General features: G+C 39.8%; 1 protein-coding gene across 5 annotated transcripts in view; it reads right to left on the bottom strand.

Moving 5' to 3' along the window:
- The window catches only part of CDKAL1 (CDK5 regulatory subunit associated protein 1 like 1), a 684,969-nt gene that overhangs the window by 473,085 nt on the left and 185,173 nt on the right, over positions 1–26,711 (bottom strand). For all 5 annotated transcript variants that reach the window (XM_059688757.1, XM_059688759.1, XM_059688758.1 and 2 more), the window contains 2 exons: positions 25,341–25,437; positions 1,028–1,076 (listed from right to left, as the gene is read on the bottom strand). In XM_059688757.1, coding sequence (XP_059544740.1) covers positions 1,028–1,076; positions 25,341–25,437 — 146 coding nt within the window. The remainder of the gene's footprint in view (positions 1–1,027; positions 1,077–25,340; positions 25,438–26,711) is intronic.

The following is a 26,711-nucleotide window of genomic DNA, read 5'->3' as shown; positions in this document are numbered from 1 at the left end:
GCTCCCCTATGTTGTAGCATTATTTACAATGGCCAAGATTTGGAAGTAGCCCAAGTGCCCATAAGTAGATGACTGAATAAAAGAGCTGTTGCACATAGAATACTACTCTACCATAAAAAAGAAGAAAATCTTACCCTTTGCCAAAGAATGGATGGACCTGGAGATTATTATACTAAGTGAAATAATCCAGCCAGAGAAAAGGCAAATATACATGATGTCACTTAAAAAGTAACAAACAAAAGAGAAACAGACCCATAGGCAGAGAATAGGCTGACAGCTACCAGAGAGGAGTGGGGAGGGGTGCTGGGTGAAAGGGGTGAAGGGATTAAGCAAAAGCAAAAACAAAACAACACATAGATACAGATATGGTGATTACCAGAGGAAAAGAGGGTGGAGGGATAGAAAAGGATAAAGGGGAGATAAACAGAGATGTAAGTAGACTCGGCTTGGGGTGGTGAACATACAATACAATATACAGATAATGTGTTACAGAATTATACACTTGAAACCTATATAATTTTATTAACCAATGTCACCCTAATAAATTCAATTAAAAAATAAAAATAAAGAAAATAAAAGAACTATGAACTAACTCCCTTATAAGCAAATCAAATATATGCCTCATATGGGATCAGTCAATGCATGAAGCAGTCGGGGACAAAATTTTAATCTAAAACAAAAATTTTCACAAAGATGCTCGATAAATATTAACTAAGTAGTATTTTTATAAATATATACCTCAGATGCTTTAAAGCCTCAAAAATCATTGCAACACCTGAGATGAAGGAATAGGAGACTGCTATGGTTGATGACTCTTTTTTATAATATGTCTAAGAAGAGAACAGTAAACTATAAAGAAATAGCTAAGAAGATGGAAACCATGAAAGATGGTGACTGGCCCTCCTTTTTGGAACAAGCTGAGAGGAACGGGGCTCGTGGTCCCTCCACCGTCTCTGCACCCCGTCCAGGTTAACCTCCGTCAGGCAGTTTTATATACACCTCTGCTTATCTTTCTTTCAAGAATTACCTTTAATTGTTTCCTCCACAACTTCTACTACACGATCTATCTGTTGAACCTGGAAAGAAAACAAACTGTTAGACAAGGAGCTTACCCAAAGAAGAAATATTAATTTGTTTATCCTTCCGCTTGAGTCAATGTTACACATTTTCTAAGCTCATGAAAGCAGGTTTTCTTTAATTAATGCATTTGACAGTATTATAAAAAATATTCTATATTGAGATTTTGTTACAATAAAATATGAAATTATCACTCTCTTGTCCTCTAATGACAATTAAAGAAATCATACTACATTTAAATAAACTTCCTGGAGTTGTTAGAAGATCTTATCAACATAAACTTTAAAAGTCCTAAGATATAAACTAAAGTTTAATTAAAACATGTCTCTTCACACAGAGCTTCAAAAACAATGACAACCTATACAAAAGGGCATGCTGATATTAAGAGGATCGACCCCAAATTCTCTGTTTTATTAGTTTAACACTGAAACCCCTTTTAATGAATTTTTACCCTGTGCTGGGTACTGTGCTCAGGCCCATGGACTACGAAGTCAAATAATAACAGCTCCTGCTCTAGACATGAGTGACTAAGAAAGATTTCCCAGGGCATCAGGAGATCACAGAGGAAAGGTAATAAAATCTGATTGAGTGACCCAGGAATGCTTCTTGAGGATAAGCAGGATTAGATTAGAAGAGGCCCACTAGGGAAACTGAGTTAGAGTGGCTGGAGTTAGACAGAAAATGGAAAAAGCAAAGATTGTAGTCCAAGAAGCTAAAGGAATAGAGAAAGTTAACTTAGATCACAAGTGATATCTAGTTAATTGTTTTATTACAAAAGAAATTTGTTCACTGAACAAATTCAAACAAAACAGAAATATAAAGCAGAAAAAAAGGTAACCCATAACATCCTCCATGCTCCATTTCCACTCCTCAGATGAATCACTCATAATTATCTGATGAGTAGATACCAAGACATTTCCAAATGCTAAACATTTATATGCAGGGCAGATAAAAGAGTTAATTACTATATTATTATTTATTAATTACCAGAGGCCCAGTGCACAAAAATTTGTGCACTCAGGGGGGAGGGGGTCCCTCAGCCCAGCCTGTGCCCTCTTGCAGTCTGGGACCCCTCAGGGGATGACCACCTGCTGGCTTAGGCCCGCTCTCTGGGGGATTGGGCCTAAGATGGCAATCAGACATCCCTCTGGCAGCCTGGCAGCACTCGGGGGATGCCCACTTGCCAGCAGGGAGTAGACCTAAGCTGCAGTCGGACATCCTTAGTGCTGCTGAGGAGGGAGGAGAGGCTCCCACCACCACCACTGTACTGGCAGCCATCAGCCTGGCTTGTGGCTGAGCAGAGCTCCTCCCATGTGAGAGTGCCCTGACCACCAGAGGGCAGCTCCTGCATTCAGCGTCTGCCCCCTGGTGGTCAGTGTGTGTCATAGTGACCAGTCATTCCCAGTCCTTCTGCTGTTAGGGTCAGTTTGCATATTACCCTTTTACTATATAAGATAGAGGCCTGGTGCATGGGTGGGGGCTGGCTGGTTTGCCCTGAAGGGTGTCCCGGATCAAGGTAGGGGTCCCGCTTGGGTGCCTGGCCAGCCTGGATGAGGGGATGATGGCTGTTTGCAGCTGATCACACCCCCTTCAGGGTGAGGGTCCCCATAGGGGTGCCTGGCCAGTCTGGGTGAGGGGCTGAGGACCTTTTTCAGGCTGGCGGGTGACTGAAGCTCCCAGCCTATTTTTTTTTCATTTTTTTTTATTTTTATTCTGGGATTTATTTACCTTCTATGGCTGTCACCTGAGCTGAGAGCCGGCTTTAGCTCTGAGGCTTGGCTCCAGCTCTTAGACCTCCGCTACTGAAAGCAGGCATCTGGTTTGTTTGGCTTCAATAATTGAAACACTGTTGCAACTCCAGCTCGGCCGGCTGGCTGAAAGCATGGGGCTTGTTTAGCTTCTATAATTGCAACATTGTTTCTTAGAGTGCAAGCTCAGAGCCCAGCAGGGGCAGGCGGGGAACCTTGGCTTCCTCCTTCACTGGAGCAAGCAAGCCTCCTGTTCGCTTCACCTGCCTGGCTGCTGGCCGCCATCTTGGTTGGCAGTTAATTTTCATATGGCCCTGATTAGCCAATGGGAAGCTAGTGTCAGAGGTACGGTTAATTACCATGTTTGTCTATTATTAGATAGGACTGTATTACTTTCCATATGAATAGACCTGCCATTGATTTGTCTTACATTTGCCTCACCCTTTATACAGTAGCCCCCCTTTATCCATGAGATATATGTTCCAAGACCACCCCCTGTGGGTACCTGAAATCAAAGATAGTAATAAATTCCATATATATTGTTTTTTCCTATACACATATGCCTATAATAAAGTTTAAATTATAAATTAGGGACAGTAAGAGATTAACAACAGTAACCAATAATAAGTGGCTAGAGGGTGGGTGGCATATACAGCATGAATACTATGGACAAAGGGATGATTCACATCCCAGAGGGCACAGAGTAGAACAGCGCATGACAGCATGAGATTTATTCAAGCACCACACAATTTACAACTTAAGAGTTGTTTATTTCTGGAAATTTCTATTTAATGTTAAGTGTTTAACCATAGGTAACTGAAACTGCAGAAAGCAAAACCATGCATAAAGGGGTCTAATCTATAATAATAAAAGCATAATATGCTAATTAGACCAGACATCCTTCCGGACACCTTCCGGACGAAGCCATAGCTGCAAGGGAAGCCCGGGTACCGGGTGCCTGCTGGTGGCCAAAGGGAAGCCTGGGTCCTGGTTGCTGGATGGAAGATGGTGCCAGCAGCTGGGGTAAGGAAAGCCTACTCTTGTAAGAATTTCAAGAGGCCTCTAGTATAATTATCCTATATAATAAAAGCCTAATATGCTAAGTGTCCGACTGTTCGCTATGATGCACACTGACCACCAAGGGGCGGACGCTCAACACAGGAGCTGCCTCCTGGTGGTCAGTGCGCTCCCACAGGGGGAGCGCAGCTCAGCCAGAAGCCAGGGTTCATGGCTGGTGAGCACAGCAGCAGTGGTGGGAGCCTCTCCCACCTCCATGGCAGCACTGAGGATGTCCAACTGATGGCTTAGACCCGCTCCCCGTGGGCCTAAGCCGTCAGACGGACATTCCCCAAGTTCTCCCGGACTGCAATAGGGTGCAGGCCAGGTTTAGGGACCCCCCACATCCCGCTCCCCCTGAGTGCATGAATTTTGTGAACCGGGCCTCTAGTATTCTATAGTTTTTTCTTCTTTTCTTTTAGTTGTGAGACATAGATAGATGACATATAAAGTAGACCTGTCCTTGATTTGTTTTCTATACATCATCAGTATATAGGCCTACTTCATTCATTTTACTAGCTCCCAAAGTCTCCTGTATAGATATACCATAACAAATATTAATATCATCGCATTAATGGGCCTTTATGTTATTTCTAATCTTCACTATACAACAATGCTGCAATGACCTCAACTGAGAACCAAAAAATAACCTTAAAAAAAAAACTTTACTAAAAATGCAATGGCAAATCTCTTTAAAATATCCCTTTGCCTTAGTGCAGCAGTTCTCAACCTGTGGGTCGTGACCCCTTTGGCGGTCGAACGACCCTTTCACAGGGGTCGCTAAGACCATCCCTGCATATCAGATATTTACATTACAATTCATAACAGTATCAGCAGATCCTCAAATGGTTAAACGTAAAGTTACCATATGATCCAGTAATTCCAATCATAGATACATATCCAAAAGAAATGAAAACATATTTCCACACAAAAACTTGTAGACAAATGTTCATAGCAGCATTATTCCTAACAGCAACAACCAAAAGTCCCATCAACTGACAGATACAAATGGTATAAAATACAATGAAATATCATTAAACCATAAAAGAGAAAGAAGTATTAATATATGCTAAAATATTATGGTAAGTAAAAGAAGCCAGACTAAAAAAGTCAAATATTAAATTATTCTATGTATATGAAATGGCCAGAATAGAAAAATCTTCAGAAACAAAGTAGATTAGTAATTGCCTATGGATAGGTGGTGAAAGAAATGGAAGAAACTGCTAAGGAGTATAGAGTTTCCTTTGGAGTGATGGAATATATTCTAGAATTGATGGTGGTGACTGTGACTGTACTAAAAAACACTGAATTAAGCATTTGAAATGGTAAAATTGTATGGTGTGTGAATTATATTACCAAAAAAATAAAAAGCTGTTATTTACCAAAGAAGTGTTGAGGGTAGTCAAATGTTGTAATGTAAAGGTCATGAAACTCAATGGAAAACTAAGGAAATGTTCCAAATCAAAGGAGTCTAAAGAGACCTAACAGCTGAATGCAGCTTTGGATCTGGATTCTTTTCCTCTTAAGGACATTATTGGGACAACTGCCAAGATATGAATATGGTCCCTCCCTCCTTTTCACTAAGCATGTACTTCTCGGGTGAGGATACAAAAGAAAAAGAATCAAAAAAAATGTGTATATATAAAAAGAGAAATACCAAATTTGTTAAAAATTAACATTTGGGAGGTTGAAAAAATGGCGGAGGTATAGACGGACGTGTCCTGTGCTTTGTCCCAGAGCAGATAAGGGTGAGCAGCTGAAACAGGTAACATACAGCCTGAATAAGCAGAGGATATTCAGCTGAGAGACAGTTTGCAGCTGGGAAAGACAGAGAACTACCAGAAAAAGGGGATGGTTGGAGACTGCGGCTGAAATCTCTCCTGGAGCACCAGCTCAGCCGTGGAGACGGTGCCATCTTGAGTGGCTGTTACTGGCATCCAGGGATCAGCTACTAACCCGGAAACAATGAATCTCAAGCAGCGTGACTGCGTGAACTCAGACGAGCACTACTTCTTCTCACGGAAAGGTTAGACTTCCCCTAAAGGTGCGGTTTGCAATTCGGGTTGGAGAGGAGAAGGTGCGCAGGGGGTAAATCTGCGCCCCACAAAGTATGCGGCCGTTGGGGCCAGCGTGATCCACAGTGTGGAAGGGCTCCCGCAGGGCTGCTGGCAGAAGGGAACGCTAAAAATAAGCCCATAGCTGGACTGGATGCAAAAAGCAGCCTCGGATTTTGCCAGTCTGCCAGCTGCTTGGTGCCAGGGGTGAGAGAGCACGCAGAGACCACGCAGACCTGGAAGGTGGAGGCTTATGAATTCACACAACTTCTCAGGCTCTTGTATTCACACGTCCCCTTAAATCTGTGCGTTTGATTATTAAACCAGTGCATGGGATTGCCCAGTTCGGGTCACTCGCAGAGCCTGTAGGGAAAAGTTGTTTTGGGGGAACCTGGGAAACAGAGCGGGGAGTAACGATTAAAGAACCAGCTCTGGGCGTTGAACTTTCCCAAACCAGTTTCAAGTACAATAGAGAAAATAAACCCTAACTACTGGATAGAGAGGACTTATAGCCTCGGAGGTCAATCCAGACACATTGCCACCCAGACGCAGAGCCATGAACTGACTATTCTGTTAACACAACTAAAGGCAGTCTGGGAAACAAATACAGCCTGCCTTAAAATCAGGACTGTGGTTTACAACACGGAGGAGCAGTGTATCGCAGGGAAATTCAACACTCACCTGAATACGTGGTAGGACTAAGGCGTGCCAAAAAGAAGAGTAGACCTGAAGCACCTTCACTACTGAACATTTTATTTTTTATTTTATTCTTTTTTCACCTTTTAATTAAGGACCTATTTTATTATTTTTTTATCACCTGATTTTACCTTTTTAATTACTACATTTTTATTTTTAACCAGTATTATTACTATCATTTTACCATTTTTTAAAGTGTCATTTTACTTTTTCTTTATTTTATTTTGGGATTCGTGTTCTACACTCTATTTTCACCGTTCCTTAGGATTATTTTTCTCTATCTCAACTTTACTTTTAAGCCAAAACTCTCTTCCTCACTTTTCCCCTTTTGTTGTCCTGCTTCTCTTATCCTATTCCAGCTTTAGATTTTCCCTATTCCTTCTTTTTACCCCATCTAAGTTTCACCCTACTTATATATCTAATTTCCAATCCCTTGCTCTAAATCCATATACACCTCTCTCTTATCTTTCTTCACTTTCCAAATTTTTTTCTCTCTTTCTCTGTCGTTTTCCTATTGTTTGCTTGATTTTGAGTATATTGGTTTTTTTATGCTTGTTTGCGAGATTGTTTTGTTTTTTATTTTCATTTTTCTGTTTTGCTTTTTTTTTTTTCTTTTCATTCTCTGGTTATTTTTGTGATTCTGTTTTCCCTTGCCTCGCTTGATATTAGTGGTTGTTTGTATTTTGCATTCATCTCCAGGGATCTGTTGCTGGAATTCATTGGGATTAGTAGAGGTTCTATTAGAGTTTTCTCCCCATATAAATAGTCTCTTCCCCACTTCTATTTCATTCATTCTCTTATTTTTTTTTCCCCTCTCTCCCTTTTCCCAATCTCATTTCTGCACTCCTTTTTTTTTTCTCTTTTATCTTTTTCTCTTTTTTCTTCCTTATCCCCTAATTCTCTTCGCTCGGGTGGTCAACTTTATTTTGGGTTATTAATATCGTGAATACATTTGTGTTCAGTGCCTTGTACGTTGTGCCTTGTTGTGTTGTATTTTGTGCATTTAAATCAACGCAGCAGAGAGAGAACTACATAACCAAACACCTGGAGAAGAGAGATCATGGGGAAACAAAGAATCAACCCACATATGAAAGAAAAAAAGGCATCACCAGAAAAGGAAGTACACAAAATGGAGGCAATGGAGGCAAACAACCTGTCAGAGAAAGAATTCAGAGAAATGGCCATAAGGTGGATGAAAAGAATGGAAGACAAATTCAACAATATGTGTAAGAATCAAGAGGAAATGAAGAAAAATCAAGAAGAAATGAAAAATGACATCACTGCTATAAAGACCTCAATGGAAAGCATCAACAGTAGACTAGAAGAAGCAGAGTACCGCATCATCGAGCTAGAAGACAAGATAGGAAAAAATACCCAAGCAGAACAGCTTATAGAAAAAAAAATTAAAAAGCACGAGGAGAGCCTAAGAAAACTCTGGGACAACACGAAACGAAACAACATCCGAATAATAGGTGTGCCAGAAGGAGAGGAAACTGAGCAAGGAATAGAAAACCTGTTTGAAAAAATAACAGAAAATTTCCCTGATATAGGGAAGAAAAACCTCACAAAAATCCAAGAAGCTCACAGAGTCCCAAACAAAATGAACCCCAAAAGACCGACGCCAAGGCACATTATAATTAAATTGGCAAACACCAAAGACAAAGCAAGAATCTTAAAAGCAGCCAGAGAGAGACTGAAAGTTACCTACAAAGGATCCCCCATCAGACTAGCGACCAATTTCTCAACAGAAACACATCAGGCAAGAAGGGAATGGAATGAAATATACAAAGTCATGCAAAGGAAGGGTCTGAATCCAAGAATACTGTACCCAGTAAGGCTATCAATCAAAACTGAGGGTGAAATCAGGACCTTCACAGACAAAAACGGTCTACGGAAGTTTATTACCACCAAACCAGCAATGCAAGAAATGCTAAAGGGTCTGCTGTAAATAGAAAAAACAGGAAACAAAGAAGGAACGCAGCGGTAAAGAACAAAATTGGTGACTAAAAAGTTTCTATCAATAATAACTTTAAATGTAAATGGATTATGTGCCCCAATCAAAAGACATAGGGTAACTGAGTGGATAACAAAACATGACCCATATATCTCCTGTCTACAGGAAACCCACCTCAGAAAAAAAAGATGCACACAAACTGATGGTGAAGGGATGGAAAAAGGTTTTTCAGGCGAATGGAAGTGAAAAAAAAGCCGGGGTAGCAATACTTATATCTGACAAATTAGATCTCAAAGTGAAGTACATAAAAAGAGATGAAGAAGGTCACTTCATAATTCTAAAGGGAGCATTCCAACAAGAAGAAATAACTCTGGTAAATATATATGCACCCAATATAGGAGCACCCAAATACATAAGAAATCTCCTGGAGGAGATCAAAGGAGAGATTGACAGCAATACAATCATAGTAGGGGACTTTAACACCCCATTATCACCACTGGACAAATCCTCTAAACAAAAAAATCAGCAAAGAAACATCAATCCTAAGTGACTCACTAGATCAGATGGAATTAATTGACCTCTTCACAACATTTCACCCCAAAGCCACAGAATATACATTCCTCTCAGTACACATGGGTCATCTTCAAAGATAGACCATATATTGGGTCACAGACAAAGTCTCTTCAAATTCAAGAAAACTGAAATCATATCAAGCATCTTCTCAGATCACAAAGGCATAAAACTAGAAATCAACTACAACAGAAACAATCCAAAAAAATCAAACACATGGAGACTAAATAGCATGCTATTAAACAATGGCTGGGTTACCAGAGAGATCAAAGAAGAAATAAAAAACATCATGGCACCAAACGACAATGAAAACACAACAATCCAAAACCTATAGGACACAGCAAAAGCAGTCTTGAGAGGTAAGTTCATAGCTCTACAAGCCTACTGCAAGAAACAAGAAACAATGAGAATAAATGACCTAACTCTACAACTCGAAGAGTTAGAAAGAGAGCAACAAGAAAAGCCCAGTGTAAGCAGAAGGAAGAAAATAACAAAGATCAGAGCAGAGATAAACGACAGAGACCAAAAAAACAATACAAAAGATCAACAAAACCAAGAGCTGGTTCTTTGAAAGGATAAACAAGATTGATAAACCTCTAGCCAGGTTCACCAAGAAACAAAGAGAGAGGACCCAAGTAAACAAAATCAGAAATGAAAGAGGAGAAATAACAACAGACCCCACAGAAATACAAAGGATTGTTAGAAAATCTTATGAACAACTCTACTCCAACACACTAGACAACCTGGAGGAAATGAACATATTCCTAGAAAAATACAACCTTCCAAAACAAATCAACAAACAACAAGTGTTGGAGAGGATGTGGAGAAAAAGGAACCCTTCTGCACTGCTGGTGGGAATGCAGACTGGTGCAGCCACTGTGGAGAACAGTATGGGGTTTCCGCAAAACATTAAAAATGGAACTCCCATTTGACCCAGTGATCCCACTTCTAGGACTATATCCCAAGAAATCAGAAACAGCAATCAGAAAGGATATATGCACCCCTATGTTCATAGCAGCACAATTCACCATAGCTAAGATTTGGAAACTGCCTAAGTGCCCATCAGCAGATGAGTGGATTAGAAAACTGTGGTACATCTACACAATGGAATACTATGCTGCGGTAAAAAAGAAGGGACTCTTGCCTTTTGAAACAGCATGGATGGAACTGGAGAGCATTATGCTAAGTGAAATAAGCCAGTCAGAGAAAGATAAATACCACATGATCTCACTCATTTGTGGATTATAGAGAACAACATAGACTGATGAAAAGGGACAGATCCAAAGACTGAGAAACAGCGATCAGGCTATCAATCCCCAGAAGGAAAGTAGGGGAGGGAGAGGGTAAGGGGAAGAGATCAACCGAAGGACTTGTATACACGCATATAAGCCAAACCAATGGACATGGACAACAGGGGGATGGGAGCATGAGTGTGTGGGGGGCGGGGCGGGGGGGGAGGTTGAGGGTTAATGGGGGGGATGTGGACACATTTGTAATACCTTAACTAATTTAAAAAAATTTTAATTAAAAAATAATTAGCATTTGGGGAATCTGGATAATGAGTATATGGTAATTACTTTTGCAGCTTTTCTGTGAATATAAAATTACATCAAAATAAAAAAAGTTTTTAAGTGAAATACATTTGCATGTCTAACAGAGGTTTTCTTTCACTCAGATGGTCTCATAGAATTTGCATGAATGTATACAGCTCAAAATATAACCTCTGATTTATGCCAGTAAAAGTAATTGATTACATTTGCCTTTGTGGCAGAAAAATAAATACTGGCCACACGTAATTATTTAATCACTGGGTGATATGAGGAAGCTCTAAAACAGTGGTTTTCAACCTTCCTAATGCCATGACCCTTTAATATAGTTCCTCATGTTGTGGTGACCCCCAACCATAAAATTATTTTCGTTGCTACTTCATAACTGTAATTTTGCTACTGTGATGAATCATAATGTAAATATCTGATTTGCAGGATGTATTTTCATTGTTATAAATAGAACATAATTAAAGCATAGTGATTAATCACAAAAACAATATGTAATTAGATATGTGTTTTCCAATGGTCTTAGGCGACCCCTGTGAAAGAGTCGTTCGACCCCAAAAGGGGTCGCGACCCACAGGCTGAGAACCCCTGCTCCTTTAAAAATAAGGGTCTACCAAATTTGAAGCAAAATATTTTAAAGTATTTGATTACAAACAAGCATTTTCTGAAAATATTGTGTTATTTCCATTTTTGTAAGGATGAAATTGGAGGAATGGATGATAGGGAGGAAAAAAAGAAGGGGAGACAGAAAAGACAGAGAAGAGTGGGAGTTAAATGGAAAAGGGAGAAGTTAGGAACCAAAATAAAAAGCATGGGATAAGAGACAAGTAGAGAAGATACAACAATCATGAGAGAAAGAATAAAGTCCAGATTCACATACAGTAAAGAAGAATACATTGAATACTTTCTGGGAATACGAGAAAAGCTGTTCTTAATTAATACTATAAATTGTAGCCCTCAATACACAAGAGCTTAGTCTCTGGCATATAATTCAAATAAAATAAATAAAACAGTATCTTGTGTCCCCCAGGCACTTAGTTATAAATATACAAGAAAAAAAGACACGCAGTATGTTCTATTACTGACTCCATATGTTCTCCACAATGAAAAAAGGAGTTGGTGAATAAACAATTCATGAATAATAATAATGAGTCATTCTGCTATAGAACTTTTAAAAGAAATCCATAAAAATATTTTATTCAGCTATTATGAACCATTCCACATTTAGAACTAAACATATATTGAAGAAACAACCCTATAGAAAGTCATCTAAAGCAAATAAAGGTGCTATTCAGAAATTCCCTATTGTTTAGAGCAGTGCTATCAAAAAGAATTTTCTATGGTGATGGAAATGATTATATGCTGTGTGTTGTCCAACATGGTAGCCACACTGACTGGGTATTTGAAATGTGGCTACTGTGACTGAGGAACTAAATTTTCACTTTAATTAATTTAAATAGTCATGTGTGGCTACTGATAACCACACTGGAAAGTGGAGCTCTGGAGTATGGCTAAATTGGCCCCCAGGTTGTGGTAATTTGTTATGGCAGCCCTACGAAGTAATACATATCCCAAGAACAATTTTGCCAAGTTGGCTAATAAAAAAGGTCAGTCAGGGAGCAAACTGATACTATTCTGCAGAGGTTCTGCTTTAGTATACTAGTAGACTTGAAGTATCTTTTTGTCTGAACAACCAGTAGCTAGATAAGTTGATGACTGGCAATAACACAGTGATAACTAACATTTCTTAAGCAATTACTAACTATGTCCTAGGCTCTGTGATAACACAACACATGCACTATCTCATTAACCCTCAGAACATTCCTAGGCTAACCATTACCGTACTCCTGAGGCTTAGGGAACTGAAGTGCAGGAATATCCAACTCAATTCTTGCCTAGTAGATATCATCCAGGAATGGCACATACGTGACACATTTCATGAATCTCCCTTTTCCTATATACATGAAGGCCATTACTAAATGATCACAGAATGAAACTGGACTTTCAAGAGACCCAGGCAACAACTATTCCCCCAAACTCTCCCCGACACATCACCACTGGCATGCATGCATTCCCTTGACAAATATCTATTAACCACCAACTGTTCTAGGAATTGGGGATAGGATGACGAAAAATACCACATCCATGCTTCATAGAACTTATATTTTAATCATGGAGACAAATGTGTAAATAATTGAAAATGTTCATATCCTATCATGACAGAGGCTATGAAAAAAAAAATAACTTTTAAAAAAGGGGAAAAAAAAGTGTGGGTGTGGCAGGAGGTGGAGAGAGCAATTTTGCAATAGTGGTCCAGGTAAACCTCGGTGTAGGTAGCATTAATCCTAAGACTGGGACCCTAAGACAGAAGCATCAACATGTACCTCCAGGGGGAAGAACACATAAAAGAGAAATGATGGGAAGTGAGAAATCAGAACAGTCACTGCAGAATGGAAGGAGATGGAGTCAAGCAATTAAGGGGAGATATCAGGGGTGGGCAAAAGTAGGTTTTAGTTGTATGTGAAACACAGACTTTATTCTTGTGTAATTGATTCTTGTATTATATTGTTTTTCATATGAACAACTGCAGACCTACTTTTGCCCACCCCTGTATATGAGACCTTGTAGTTCATGCTATGCATTTTAGATTTCATTCTACTAACAAAAGGAAGTCACCAGAGGGTTAAAGAACAATCTTAAAAGCATTGCTGTGGCTAATCCTATGGAAAATGTGCAGAGACTACTCTTTATCCACATTTCTCTGTTGCCTGGTGTGAGTCTTTTTATACTTACCTGAATCAGGTTGGGGTTTTACTATCCCTTGATTGTATCCCAAGACATCTCAAATCCTTCCACAAGTAAGAGTATATCTACATTAAATATACACATAAACCTAGATGCAAAGGAACTTTCTCATTAGCTCTCTTAATTTTGTTTGTATATAAATAAATTAGGGCAACCTGACATCATTCTAATTAAGAAGTATCAGATCAAAACTTTAAAACTACCTAAAAACTCTAACAACCTTTAAAAAAAAAGTTTCTTTTTCTATAAGAACAATACACATAAAGAGCCTTTTCTATCATGTGTTTGTTCAAATTCTTCACTTTTACAATAATGAAAGATTGATCCAATAATCAGCATCTAACACAGGGGTGGGCAAACTTTTTGACTCAAGGGCCACAATGGGTTCTTAAACTGGACTGGAGGGCCGGAACAAAAGCATGGATGGAGTGTTTGTGTGAACTAATATAAATTCAAAGTAAACATCATTACATAAAAGGGTACGGTCTTTTTTTTCAATAGTTTTATTCATTTCAAACGGGCCGGATCCGGCCCGCGGGCCGTAGTTTGCCCACGGCTGATTCTAACAGGTTAAAGTTCAGTACTGGCATCTCCATAAAAATATTTTTCTCTCTAAAAATTTCTCTCCAAAAATTTTTCTCCAAGCTGTTAAGAAAAGTCCTTACCTCTAAAAATGATATTTACTAGTTTTGGGAGAGCTCAATTTCCACATCTCTTCAATTTGGGGAAATCCATAGCAGTCACCAAACTAACAATATCTTTAACTCTACTAGGTGAAAGATTTCCTGAATTCACAAGTCTGTGAACAATTTGCTAATGAGCTAAACAAAAGAGCACTTGATACTATGCTACATGGGGTTTAAGTCTTTGAACATAACTTTCTCATCTCCTTTCATCTTCTTTCATCTCTTCTCTGAGAAAAATTCTTCCCCAATAGTAGAAACAGCCCTTTCATCAAAAATTATATGACAGTAGATTCCACACACAGCTAAAAGCATATTTTCTATCTGAATGGTACCAGTGAGTGACTAACACTTAGTAAGAGATAAAAATTACTAATTGAAAGATGAGGCCAGGCTAGATGATGCCAGCAAAATGAGTATCAGTACCAGAAACTTCTTTCTCATAAATCCAATTAAAATACTTACAAAACTTTCTATAGTGGGAAAAAAATCTTTAAACATTTATAAGAAAATTCAACATGATAAACTCAATTATATAGAGAAACAATATTTGGAACATCAGAATATTATCATATTACATAATAGAGCATGCTATAAAGTAAAAAGTTATTTTTGAAGTGATACTAAAGTTAAAAACAGTAATATTAGAACTAAAACAGAAATATACATGAGAGATGTAAAACATCCTATATAATAAAAGGCTAATATGCAAATCAACCTAACAGCAGAACGACCAGTCTCTATGATGCGCACTGACCACCAGGGGGCAGACGCTCAACGCAGGAGCTTCCCCCTGGTGGTCAGTGCGTTCCCACAGGAGGAGCACCGTTCAGCCAGAAGTTGGGCTCACGGCTAGCGAGTGCAGCGGCAGTGGTGGGAGCCTCGGACATCCTCCAAGGGCTCCTGGATTGCGAGAGGGCACAGTCCAGGCAGAGGGACCTCCCCCCAAGTGCACGAATTTTGTGCACCAAGTCTCTAGTCAACTAATAAGCACGCTATATGTAACAGGCCGAATAATGTTCAGATGTCCTAACCTCAGAAACAGTGAATATGTTACCTGACATGGCAAATGGATTTTTCAGGTGTAACTAAGAACCTTGAGACGATGAGATCACTAGATTATCCAATGGGCCACATCTATTCCCAGGAGTCCTTAAAGGCTGAGGGATGGCATTGTTCCCTTAGGTTGGGAGGAGGCCACAAGTCAAAGAATGTGAATGGCCTCTAAAAGCTGGAAAAGGGAAGAACAAGGACTCTCCCCTAGAGCATCCAGGAAAGAATGGATCACTGTCTTGATTTTAGTCCAGTAAAACCCATGTCCAACTTGTGATCTCCAAAATACGTGTTGTTGTAAACAACTGTGTTTATGGTAATTTGTTGTGGGGCTTACAAAAATAATATACCAATTAACAAACAAACTCATGGTAGTTAGCATCATAAAAAAGGGAAAGGAAAAATTAAAAAACAAATGCTGCTGGAATAGCTAGGAACAATATGGAAAAATTAAGTAAAATGTATGCATACATTATATTTAACAAACATTTACTCAACAATTATTGAGTCAGACAGTGTACTGAGTATAGAAAGTAATATAAAAATGTAAAATAACAGCAAAGAAAAATCTCTGGCTTTATAGAGCCTGTAACTGTCTTTCATAGTAAACTGCAGGTAGATTGAAGAGTTAATTAAATCATTTCCATTCTTTAAAAAACAGTTTTTAAAAACAGATTTAGAGGAATAGGATACTTTATCAGACAGTTCCTAGATCCTGGGAATATAACTTTTAAGTTTTGAAACCACAAAAGAAATTACCTACTTATGCCCCGACAAAATATTCAGGCTTTCTATTATACCAAAAATTTGAAAGACAATGAAAAACGTTGATAAAAAGACAGACAAATCTTTCTTCAAGTTGAAATAGACTGATTTTTCTACTGTTGAGTTGTAGGAGTCCCTTATATATTCTGTATACAAACCCCTTTAGGAGTTCTGTGTTTTGCAAATATTTTCTCCCAGTCCATAGCTTGTCTTTTGTTTTTCTTAATAGCATCTTCTGAGAGGCAAACTTTTATCATTTTGATGAAGTCCAATTTATTAATTTCATTTATTTCATGTTCTACGAAATGGTTTCATGTTTGTGTGTGTGTCCTGCCTAAGAAAGTTTCCTAACTCAAGCTCCAAAATGGGGGGGAGGGAGGGGAGTAGTAAAAGACTTGAACACTTTACCAAAGACATGGATGGCAGATAATCACACAAAATATGCTCAACAGCACTAGTCAACAGAGAAAAGCAAATTCAGACCACTACATACTCAGTACAATTGCTAACATTGAAAAACTGGCAATACCAAATTTTGGTGAGAATGTGAAGAAAGTGGAATTGCTGGTGGAAATACTTCAGCAGTTCCTTAAAAGGTTAAGCAGATGGCCCTAGCTGGTTTTCTCAGGGGTTAGAGCAGCCGTGGGCAAACTACGGCCCGCCCGTTTGAAATGAATAAAACAAAAAAAAACAAAAAAAAAAAAGACTGTACCCTTTTATGTAATGATGTTTACTTTGAATTTATATTAGTTCACACAAACACTCCATCCATGCTTTTGTTCCGGCCCTCCGGTCCAGTTTAAGAACCCATTGTGGCCCTCGAGTCAAAAAGTTTGCCCACCCCTGGGTTAGAGCATCAGCCCTGGACTGAAAGGTCTCGGGTTCAATTCCGTCAAGGACACATACCTCGGTTGCAGGCTTGATCCCTGGCCCCAGTAGGGGTGCGTGCAGGATGCAACCAATCGATGTGTCTCTCTCACACGGTTGCTTCTCTCTTTTCTACCCTTCCCTTCCACTCTCTATAAAATTCAATGGAAAAAAATATCCTCGGGTGAGGCTTAACAAACAAAAAGAAAAAGGTTGAGCAGATGCTTACTATATGACCATAAAATGCCATTTCTAGGATTTACTCAAGGTAATGCAAACATACCCACACAAGGACCTATCTATGAATGTTTATAGGAGCTTTATTTTTAATAGCCAAAAACCAGAAACAACACAAATTTCCACCAACTGGTGAACAGATGAACAAACTGTGGTTCATCACAAAGTGAAATAATCCTCGGCAATAAAAAGTGGTGATTAACAATTATAACAACATGGATGGATATTGACTGCACTATGTATGCTAAGTGAAAAAAAGCAAGAAACAGGTAATATACAATTCCATTTATATGACATTCTGAAAGAGGCAAAACTACAGGGACAGAAATCAGAACAGTCACTGCTGAGGACTGTGGGTATGTGTGTTTGGTCGGGGGATGGGACTGAGTACAAAAGAACAGAATAGAACTTTCCAGGGCAAGGGAAATGTTCTAGATCTTAATTTGGGTGGTACTTACACAACAGTATGCATTTGTTAAAATTCATTGCAGGCAAATTCACTGTATGCTAATCATAGGTCAATAAATCTGACTTAAAATAAGAAAATAGATGACTATCAATAACTTATAAGAAAATAATGAACAGTTAACAAATGGCATACAGAAATAACTGCTAGATTACACCATTTCTAACCCCACCCAGTCCTTCACCCCCTCCTGTTGAGTCTGAGTTAAGCATTACACTGAATGTAAACTCCACCTCTTCACCTGCACTACTCTCTCACTCACTGCACAACTCCAAACTAGGCCTCTTACAACTACTGCCTCCAAGTTACACTCCTTCTCCCTTCCAGGCATTCCTAAACACCCAAGGTTTTCCTTAGACAAGCTGATGTTGCTGCTCAAAAGCCCTTTCTCCATTCATCAAACCACCACTCAGATATGTTTTATTCAGCTCTATTTCTCTAGAAAATAGTTTCACTCTAGGCACAGAGTGGATTCCACATAGCTTCATCCCCATGCTCAATTCTACTTGTACATGAATCAATGTTTTTTAAAAAGCTAATACTGAACCATTTAACTATGCATGCTAACCACATTACAGATATTACCTCATTTAACCCTTACAAAATTCAGGTTCTATTATTGTCTTCATTCTACAAATGAGGAAACTAAGGCACAGAGAGGATAAGTAACTTATACAAGGACAAACAGCTAGTAAGTGGTGCAGAAGGGATATGAACCTATGTAATCTAGCTCCTGAATTCAATTTAACTACTCTTTTTATAATTCAATAGGTGAAAAATGTGTACACATATAGGTAGATGCATTAGAAGAGGCCTTTAAAAAGATAACAGATCTTGAAAGGTATAAACGTGAATGGGCTTTTAAATGTATATGTCATTCTGTTATGATATTGCATTTTTTATAACAAGTTAAAAACAAACATAATATCAAAAGAAGATATTAGGAGACATGAAGTCGTGAAAAACAGGAACGGCCCTGTTTCTCAAGCTTTGCACTCAATATCAATGCCACTATTATTGTGACATTGTTTCACTTTTACAATATGGTATATAACAGAAAATTTCTCAAATATAGCCTCTTTCAAATGCTGCTTTAATTATACTTATAATTATACATAAAAATTTCAAAATAAAGTGTTTACATTTGAAATGGTCATCATGCTGCTTGATTTTTTCAGTATCAGAGCAGCATTCCTGAAAAAATGTTTAAACCACTGCAAATAACCGAGTTAGAGGCCCTGAGATAAATGGACACCTGCGTTAAGCCACATTTTTCTTCAGCTCTCCAAAGAAAATGCACCTGCCTGCAGGGCTCACAGATTGCACATCAGAAGTTTTGACAGTTACAAATTTTCAACATCTTATATTCTGCTGTGAACTGAATGTTTTAGAATATTACAGCATGTGCATTAATCTGCAATTTATTTAGGATTTCTAGAGAAATTATACAATTACTACAAAAATAATCCTAATGAATCAATACCAAGATCAAGTTCAAATGCAGTCCTTGTTTATTAGCACAGAGACATTTATACAAAATGTACAGGTTTTGTAAACATGCTTTCCTGTAATAGTAAAAACCCCACCATCCTAATAAATGTCATGCCTATTAATACAGGCCACTGCAATAATTGAGAAATAGCTTAAGAAAAACTCAAGAGAATAAATACTATTTCGCCCATATATCCTGAACACAAGTCCTGACCAATGAACACCAACTGTATTTCCATCAGAGCCTTGCTGAGAATTTCCCAATTAATCAATCTCCCTGTGGTCTAGGGCCATCCCACCACATTCTCTAGGAGGCTGGAAATAATCTATGCTCAAACCAGATGTCTCTCTCAAAACTGGAATGTAAGCTCTATGAAGACAGGGATCTCTGATTTTACAGACTGCTGCATTCCTACCACCCGGAACAGTACCTTGACATAGTAAGCACTCAGTACATACTTCTGAATGGAAACAAGAAGATACAGCAGCCCCAGGATCTGAAGCTAAACTTTCTGAGTCCTGAAATCTACTATTTTTTTTCTACCACACTTTATCAGAGAACAATTGCTTTCTGGTTGTTTTAAAAGAAACTTTCATGCCAACAAATGAGCTGAAGAGAAGGAGAGGAATATTCAATAGGTACAGTCACAAGATCATGACATTACTACCTACAGTTAGACACCAGTAGCCAATTTAAACATAATCTTTATATATAAAAACCTAATATGCAAATAGACCAAACAGTGGAACAACCAAACAAACTGCTATAATGGGCACTGACCACTAAGGGGCCGGCACGGAACATGGCGGGCATCAGCAGCAGGCAGCAGAGTGCAGAAAATTGCAGGCCTCGGCCACGGCGGGATAGTGGAGCAGGTGAGCAGGGGCACCAGACAAAGGCAGGGCACTGGTCGGTGTCATCAGGACGAGCCTCTGGTGGTTACTGAAAATTCTTTGCTACTGTGCGCCACAGTCCCGCCCGGGCCTCGCACCTGCTGCTGGCACCGGCCCTGCTCGCACCCGCTACTGGCACATGGCGCAGTTCCCAATCTCCGCTCAGGGCTTCTCCATCTCCCCCTGCTCCTGAGGGGCGATCCAGACAGCAGCCATGGCTCGCATGCACTGACGGTGCCGGCCCTGCTCGCACCCGCTACTGGCTTCGGCCCCAATCGCTCTGCACTATCAGTGGGTGCGAGCAGGGCTGGCAGTCAGCGCGTGGGAGCAGCGGCGGCGGGAGCAGGGCTGCCAGCAGACAGGGGACCAGGGGCCACGGCAGGAGGGGCCAGGCAGGGGCACAGAGGATGGGCCGAGACCCGCCCCTGTGCCCACTGCAGCCTCGCGGCCCACAGTTCCTTTCAAGGTGCACGAATTCATGCACTGGGTCCCTAGTAGAAAATAATAGGAAAAAGATGACACTGCATGAAAACTCAAGGTGGATAGCTAACCATAACTATCTGCCAAAAGAGAAAATTTTTCACTGTAAGGTAAAATGTTCCAATAGTGAAAAAATTTAAAAGATCTTGATTGGTTACCTACAAATACATACATTTTAGACAGAAAAATAAAAAATTCATTTAATCATTCTAGGAAACTGCTTCAGTTTTAATCTTTTCTTTCTCCTCTCCCAATGTGAAAAAAAATTAGACAGCTCTGTGCTCTAGGATGTCAGAAGGTTACTGCCACCAAAGCCAGGTCTGGACCTAGAAGTTGATAGGTTTTACTTCCATTTCCTTTCGGGCACCACCACACAAATAATATTAATCACAACCAGATAGTTTCAGGAGGCAGCAAGACAGATAATGAAAAAGGCCCAGGGGTCAAATCACCAATTATTATGTGCCCTCACCACATTGCTATCTCTGATTATGAAAACAAATTAAATGCCCCATTTCTAAAGGCTGATATTGATGGAAATTAACATGTTACAATGGTATCTTCCTTACTTATCAAATCTCTTCTCAAATGCTATGAGCATTTGCAAACATGGGATAGTATGTCTTTTTAACGCAGGTGTGCAATAAGTAGCTTGCTCTCCCACTGATGCACACCTAAAGGCAGCTTTTTATTTCAATCACTTGGTCAGCAGAACTGACACATCCTCCCTGAATTGTGGGGTGACAGAGACAAATCCCAGCAGGAGGGGAAAGCACAGAACATAGTTACAGCTGTTCTTCCTTCCTCCTCTATTAACACCCTCTATCAGAGAAATTCTGTGAGGGAAATTCTGTGAAGGAATAACAGTTTTCATCCAGTCTGTAAATCAAATGTGCAATACAATTCCAAACACTCTCCTAGAAATAGTTTCCGAAATCACTGAATTTAAACATCTTCATATTTTTTCACACTTCAGAATTGTTTTTCCTTTGTATAAACCAATATAACTCATTTTTTTTTATTTCAATGTAGCTCATTTTACTTCAGAAGGTTTCTGATTTTATAACAATTCTAACATTCTATTCAGAAACAGTCTCTATAAATACCAATTTTAGATTATTTTGGTTTCCTATTCCAGATTTTTTACCCTGAAATTTTTGGTTCTGTGGACATAATTGTTATATAGAGTCAGTTATGATAGATGTGTCATATTGCTATTACATGCTCTATAAAACGATGTTGACAAAGAATAATCTTATAGTTAAATAATAATAAATACTAAAAATAAAATTAAACTGTGAACCATTTCTATTGATAGTGTGATTCAGCTTTTGGAGACTTTTCACAATACACTGATTTTAATCTAAAATAAAAACCCCTTTGTGAGTATTAATGTGTGATGTATATTTCCTAAACACCAGAAAATACTGACATCCAAAAATTAAGAATAATTAAGTATATTATGATATATCCTTCAATAGAACAGTAATGAAGAATTTAAAATAGTTTAAAAACCTCCTGGAATAAAAGCTTGTGGAAAATAAGAAAAATAGTTTGGAGATTATAATTAACTAAAATATGCAAATATTAGAAGTCTGAAGAGGATAAGCAAGGTTATAATTATTGCGTTAGGGTGATGGAGTTATGGATTTTCTTTCTATTCACTTTTTAAAACATGTGTTCTTAAGTTATTTTTCCAATTACAAAGGAGCCAAATAAAATAAATCTAAAGAAGTTTAAAGGTAATACAATAAGGCCAGGTGACAGAACAAAGAGGGTGCTAGATTAAATAGAAAAACAAAGTTTAGCTGTTACAGCCATGGGTTTACATTATCCCTGAAAATCGTCTTCCACATTAACAGCACTATCTTGAGAATCTCCCCTGCCTCCTAACAGACACTAAGCTCTTTACTGAACACAATGGAGTTCAGGAAAACGTTACCATATGTACATAGAGAAGAGGCTTTGCCATACGAAAGAAATTCTACTATTCTGGTAACTTAATTCCTTGAGATGAAATCTAAGATGAATCCCAAGCTTTTACCACATTCCATCTCTAAAACAAAATTCTAACTAGTTTCCTATTTCCCTAACACAGCAGGATTATGTTTACGAAGAAAGTTAGACTGACATGAAAAGATAACTTCAGAGTCCATATTCATTTCAATCCTTAAACCAAGAGAAATCAAAATGTAAACAAATGATGAAAACAAACTAAGTTCCCAAACATTCAGGTTCTGTTTGTTTAACATGAGAATGTTTGCTCAAAGATTATTAAATCTGCTAGTGGGGCAAGGACCTCACAGCAGAAAACAAGTTTATTACATTAAGAATACAGTATAAGAACCTGTCATTGGTACATCAAATCAGGAAAAAAAAACAATAAATCTCAATTCAGGTGACAATTATCCATATAAATTTTTTTCTACGAACATACAATATTTTTATGTTTTATGAAACCTAAAGACTGTAAAAGATCATTGATGAGCACAGTGAATGACGGAAAGATGAACCACCACCACATGGTCAACAAATAGTGACTGAATGAGCATCCTGTGAATGACGATAGCCACAAGAATAAGAGATAGTAGGTAGCAATCTTCCAGTTCCCAAACTGACTGCCCAACAGGGGGAAAAGTATGCCAACAACACAAGTACAAGGAAAGATTCCTTCATTCAGTCAGTCAGTCACCCAACGTTTATAGAGGGCCCACCACATGTCAGGCATCATGGGAAAGCTGAAGAAATACTTGACGGTTTTAAAACAAAAATTTAACAGCTGTCTTCATGAAGCTAATAATTTAAACAGAGAGGTATGCTTTAATCAAAAAATCATGTACATTAACCCCAAAATCACAACTCTGCAAAAGGCCAGAGAGCAAATGGCAAGTAACTGCACAGTAAGCAAAGGGAGCCCCAACACAAGGTTATCGAGGACTGCACAGAATTGTCAGCAAAGGCTTGACAGAATGGTAATGTTGAAGCCAAGACTTCCATAGGGTGACTGCAGGGAAGTGGGGCATTCCAAATAAGGCATGTAGGTGTACCCAGATATACTGGGAGATGACAAGTCGTTTAGTGGGGTTAGAAAATTATAATGATACTAGAGGCCTGGTGCACAAAAATTTGTGCACTAGGCGGGGGGGGGGGGGGTCCCTCAGGCCGGCCTGTGCCCTCTCACAGTCTGGGACCCCTCGGGAGATGACGATCTGCTGGCTTAGGCCTGCTCCTGGGTGGCAGAGGGCAGGCCCAATCCCTAGGTGCAGCCCCTGGTCGGGCTCAGAGCAGGGCTGATTGGGGAATTGGGGCGCGGCCCCCTGTCATGCACAGAGCAGGGCGGATAGGGAGGTTGCCATGCCACCCTCAGTCACGCTCAGGGTAGGGCTGATTAGGGGGTTGGGGCACCGTCCCCTGTCACACTCAAGGCAGGGTCGGTGGGCAGGTTGCGGCACCACACCCTGTCACGCACAGAGCAGGGCCAATAGGGGGTTGGGGCGCTGCCCCCTGTCACTCACAGAGCAGGGCCCATCAGGGGGGTTGGGGCTCCATACCCTGTCACACACAGAGCCGCAGGGCAATCAGGGGGTTGGGGAGCTCCCCCCTATCAGGCACAGAGCAGGGCTGATCAGAGGGTTGGGGCGCCTTCCCTTGTCACACACAGAGCAGGGCCCATGGGTGGGGGGGGGGGGTTGGGCCGCCGCAAACTGTCACACACAGAGCAGGGCCGATCAGCGGGTTGGGGCGCCGCACCCTGTCACACACAGAGCCGCAGGGCAATCACGGAGTTGGGGAGATCCCCCCTATCAGGCACAGAGCAGGGCTGATCAGGGGGTTTGGGCGCTGCCCCCTGTCACGCTGATCCCAGTGCCAGGAGGCCTCGCAGCTCCGCTGATCCCGGTGCCGGGAGGCATATTACACTTTTACTATATAGGATAGAGGCCTGGTGCATGGGTGGGGTCGGCTGGTTTGCCCTGAAGGGTGTCCTGGATCAGGTTGGGTTCCCGCTTGGGTGCCTGGCCAGCCTGGGTGAGGGGATGATGGCTGTTTGCAGCTGGTCACACACCCTTCAGGGTGGGTGTCCCCACTGGGGTGCCTGGCCAGTCTGGGTGAGGGGCTGAGGGCTGTTTTCAGGCTGGTGGGTGACTGAAGCTAACAACTGCTCCTTTTTTACTTTTTTTTTATTCTGGGCCAGCTTTAGCTCTGGCTCCCACTCTGAGGCCTCTGCTGCTGAAAGCAGGTATCTGGTTTGTTTGGGTTCTATAATCGAAACTCTGTATCAACTCCAGCTCTGAGATCCCGGCGGGCTGAAAGCAGGTTTCTGGGGTTTTGTTTAGCTTCTATATTTGTAACAATGTCTCAAACTACAAGCTCAGAGGCCAACAAGGCAGGCGGGGAACGTTGGTTTCCTCCGTCACTGAAGCAAGCAAGCCTCATGTTAGTTTCAAGCTGCCTGGCTGCCGGCCGCCATCTTGGCTGGCAGTTAATTTGCATATCTCGCTGATTAGCCAATGGGAATGGTAGCGGACGTATGCTAATTACCATGTTTCTCTTTTATTAGATAGGATGGCAATATCGAACAGGCATGCAAAGACCAGGTTATTATTAAGGGACTTAAATTCCATGCTATGACTTATTTATTTTGTTAGTTGTATGTGTGTGTATGTGTGTTTTTGTTTTTATTTCATGAGATAATCTAGAATATGTTTTTGGTGCTATGATGAAAAAGTTACACAGATATGACAAAATTTCAAGCAATTGGGGAAGTACATTGAGGACACTCATAACTATAACACAGCATGTAAGTAAAATAGAAACAGAAAATAGAGTATGAAGTTATTTCGTGTTTTAACAACATAAGACTTTCCTTTTCCCCCATCAGGTATAAGCTTACCCCTATGACACTCAGTCCTTGCAGGTAGTCCTGGCGTGGCTGGGCTTGAGGAACACATCCAGCCAGCACTATCTTCTTATTCTCCTCTTGAGCTCTTCTAAAGATTGAAGAGAAGACAGTGTGAACTCCTTTGCTGATAGGTATACCCGTGCAAACTGATGGTAATGCATATGAAATTCTCTAAATAAAAACAAGCCAGACGCCGAAACCGGTTTGGCTCAGTGGATAGAGCGTCGGCCTGCGGACCGAAAGGTCCCGGGTTCGATTCCGGTCAAGGGCATGTACCTGGGTTGCGGGCACATCCCCAGTAGGAGATGTGCAGGAGGCAGCTGATCGATGTTTCTCACTCATCGATGTTTCTATCTATCTATCTCTCTCCCTTCCTCTCTGTAAAAAATCAATAAAATATATTTTTTAAAAAAGCCAGTCTAGCATGAAACTGGGTTTTCTTACAACTGTTTTTAAAAAAAACATACTAAGACTTCTGTGTCTATCATACCATAGTATAGGAAGTATTCAGAGAATGATTAAATGAATGAATGAATGAATGAATAGGCAGAACATAAAATACTATTTTAACAGCCCTGTAAGTGTTTCATTTCAATAACTTAGAGTACTTCAGTACAATTTTTCCACTTGGAATCCTGAAAAAACTTGTTAACAAAATCAAAAAGATCTGACTTCTGTAGATTGCTTAACATATATCCAAGAAAATAATTGCCTGCTTCAACCACCTGGTTTTACCTTTTTATCTGTACCAAGCACATCATTGCACACAAATAGTTTTCTTGTAATAAATGTGAAATACCTTATCAAACAAAAAAATCTTTCCATTTACTTTAACAATCTGTACAAGGAGTAACATCTGGTTTCCACAAGAACTGCAGCTGTAACATGGAAGATCATTGCCAAACATCCAAGAAAGCCTGTGAGGTCACCAATAATTAAATGCACATAAAAAGCCTGCTTCCTAAAGTGAATAAGTTACTTAATTATTATGTACATCTAAGACATGATGGTATTTAAGGAAATAGAGTAAAAAGGAATATGTGCCTTGTATTCAACAAGCCTATAGTTTATAATAGATGAGTTATAAAAGGACATAAGCAACACAACATCAAATAAAATGCCCTTAGTGACAAAAGATGTACACACAACATATCATGGAGAGAAAAGAATGTGCACCTCAAAAAAGACAGCGAAAAAGCTTCTCAAAACAACTGGGTGAAGTTTAAGGGGAAACAGAAGTTTGGGGGGTGGGAATGGAGGCAGAGAAAACTTTGGTAGTTGTTATATCATGGACAAAGACAAGGAGTAAGAAAGAAAGGAGAAAATATCTCATTATAGAAAGAATTTCTGTATAAGGGAAAC

This window comes from Myotis daubentonii, chromosome 3 (genome assembly GCF_963259705.1).
Source record: "Myotis daubentonii chromosome 3, mMyoDau2.1, whole genome shotgun sequence".
Lineage (NCBI taxonomy): Eukaryota > Metazoa > Chordata > Mammalia > Chiroptera > Vespertilionidae > Myotis > Myotis daubentonii.
The sequence above is the reverse complement of the archived record's forward strand: the minus strand, read 5'-3'. Positions and strand labels throughout refer to the sequence as shown.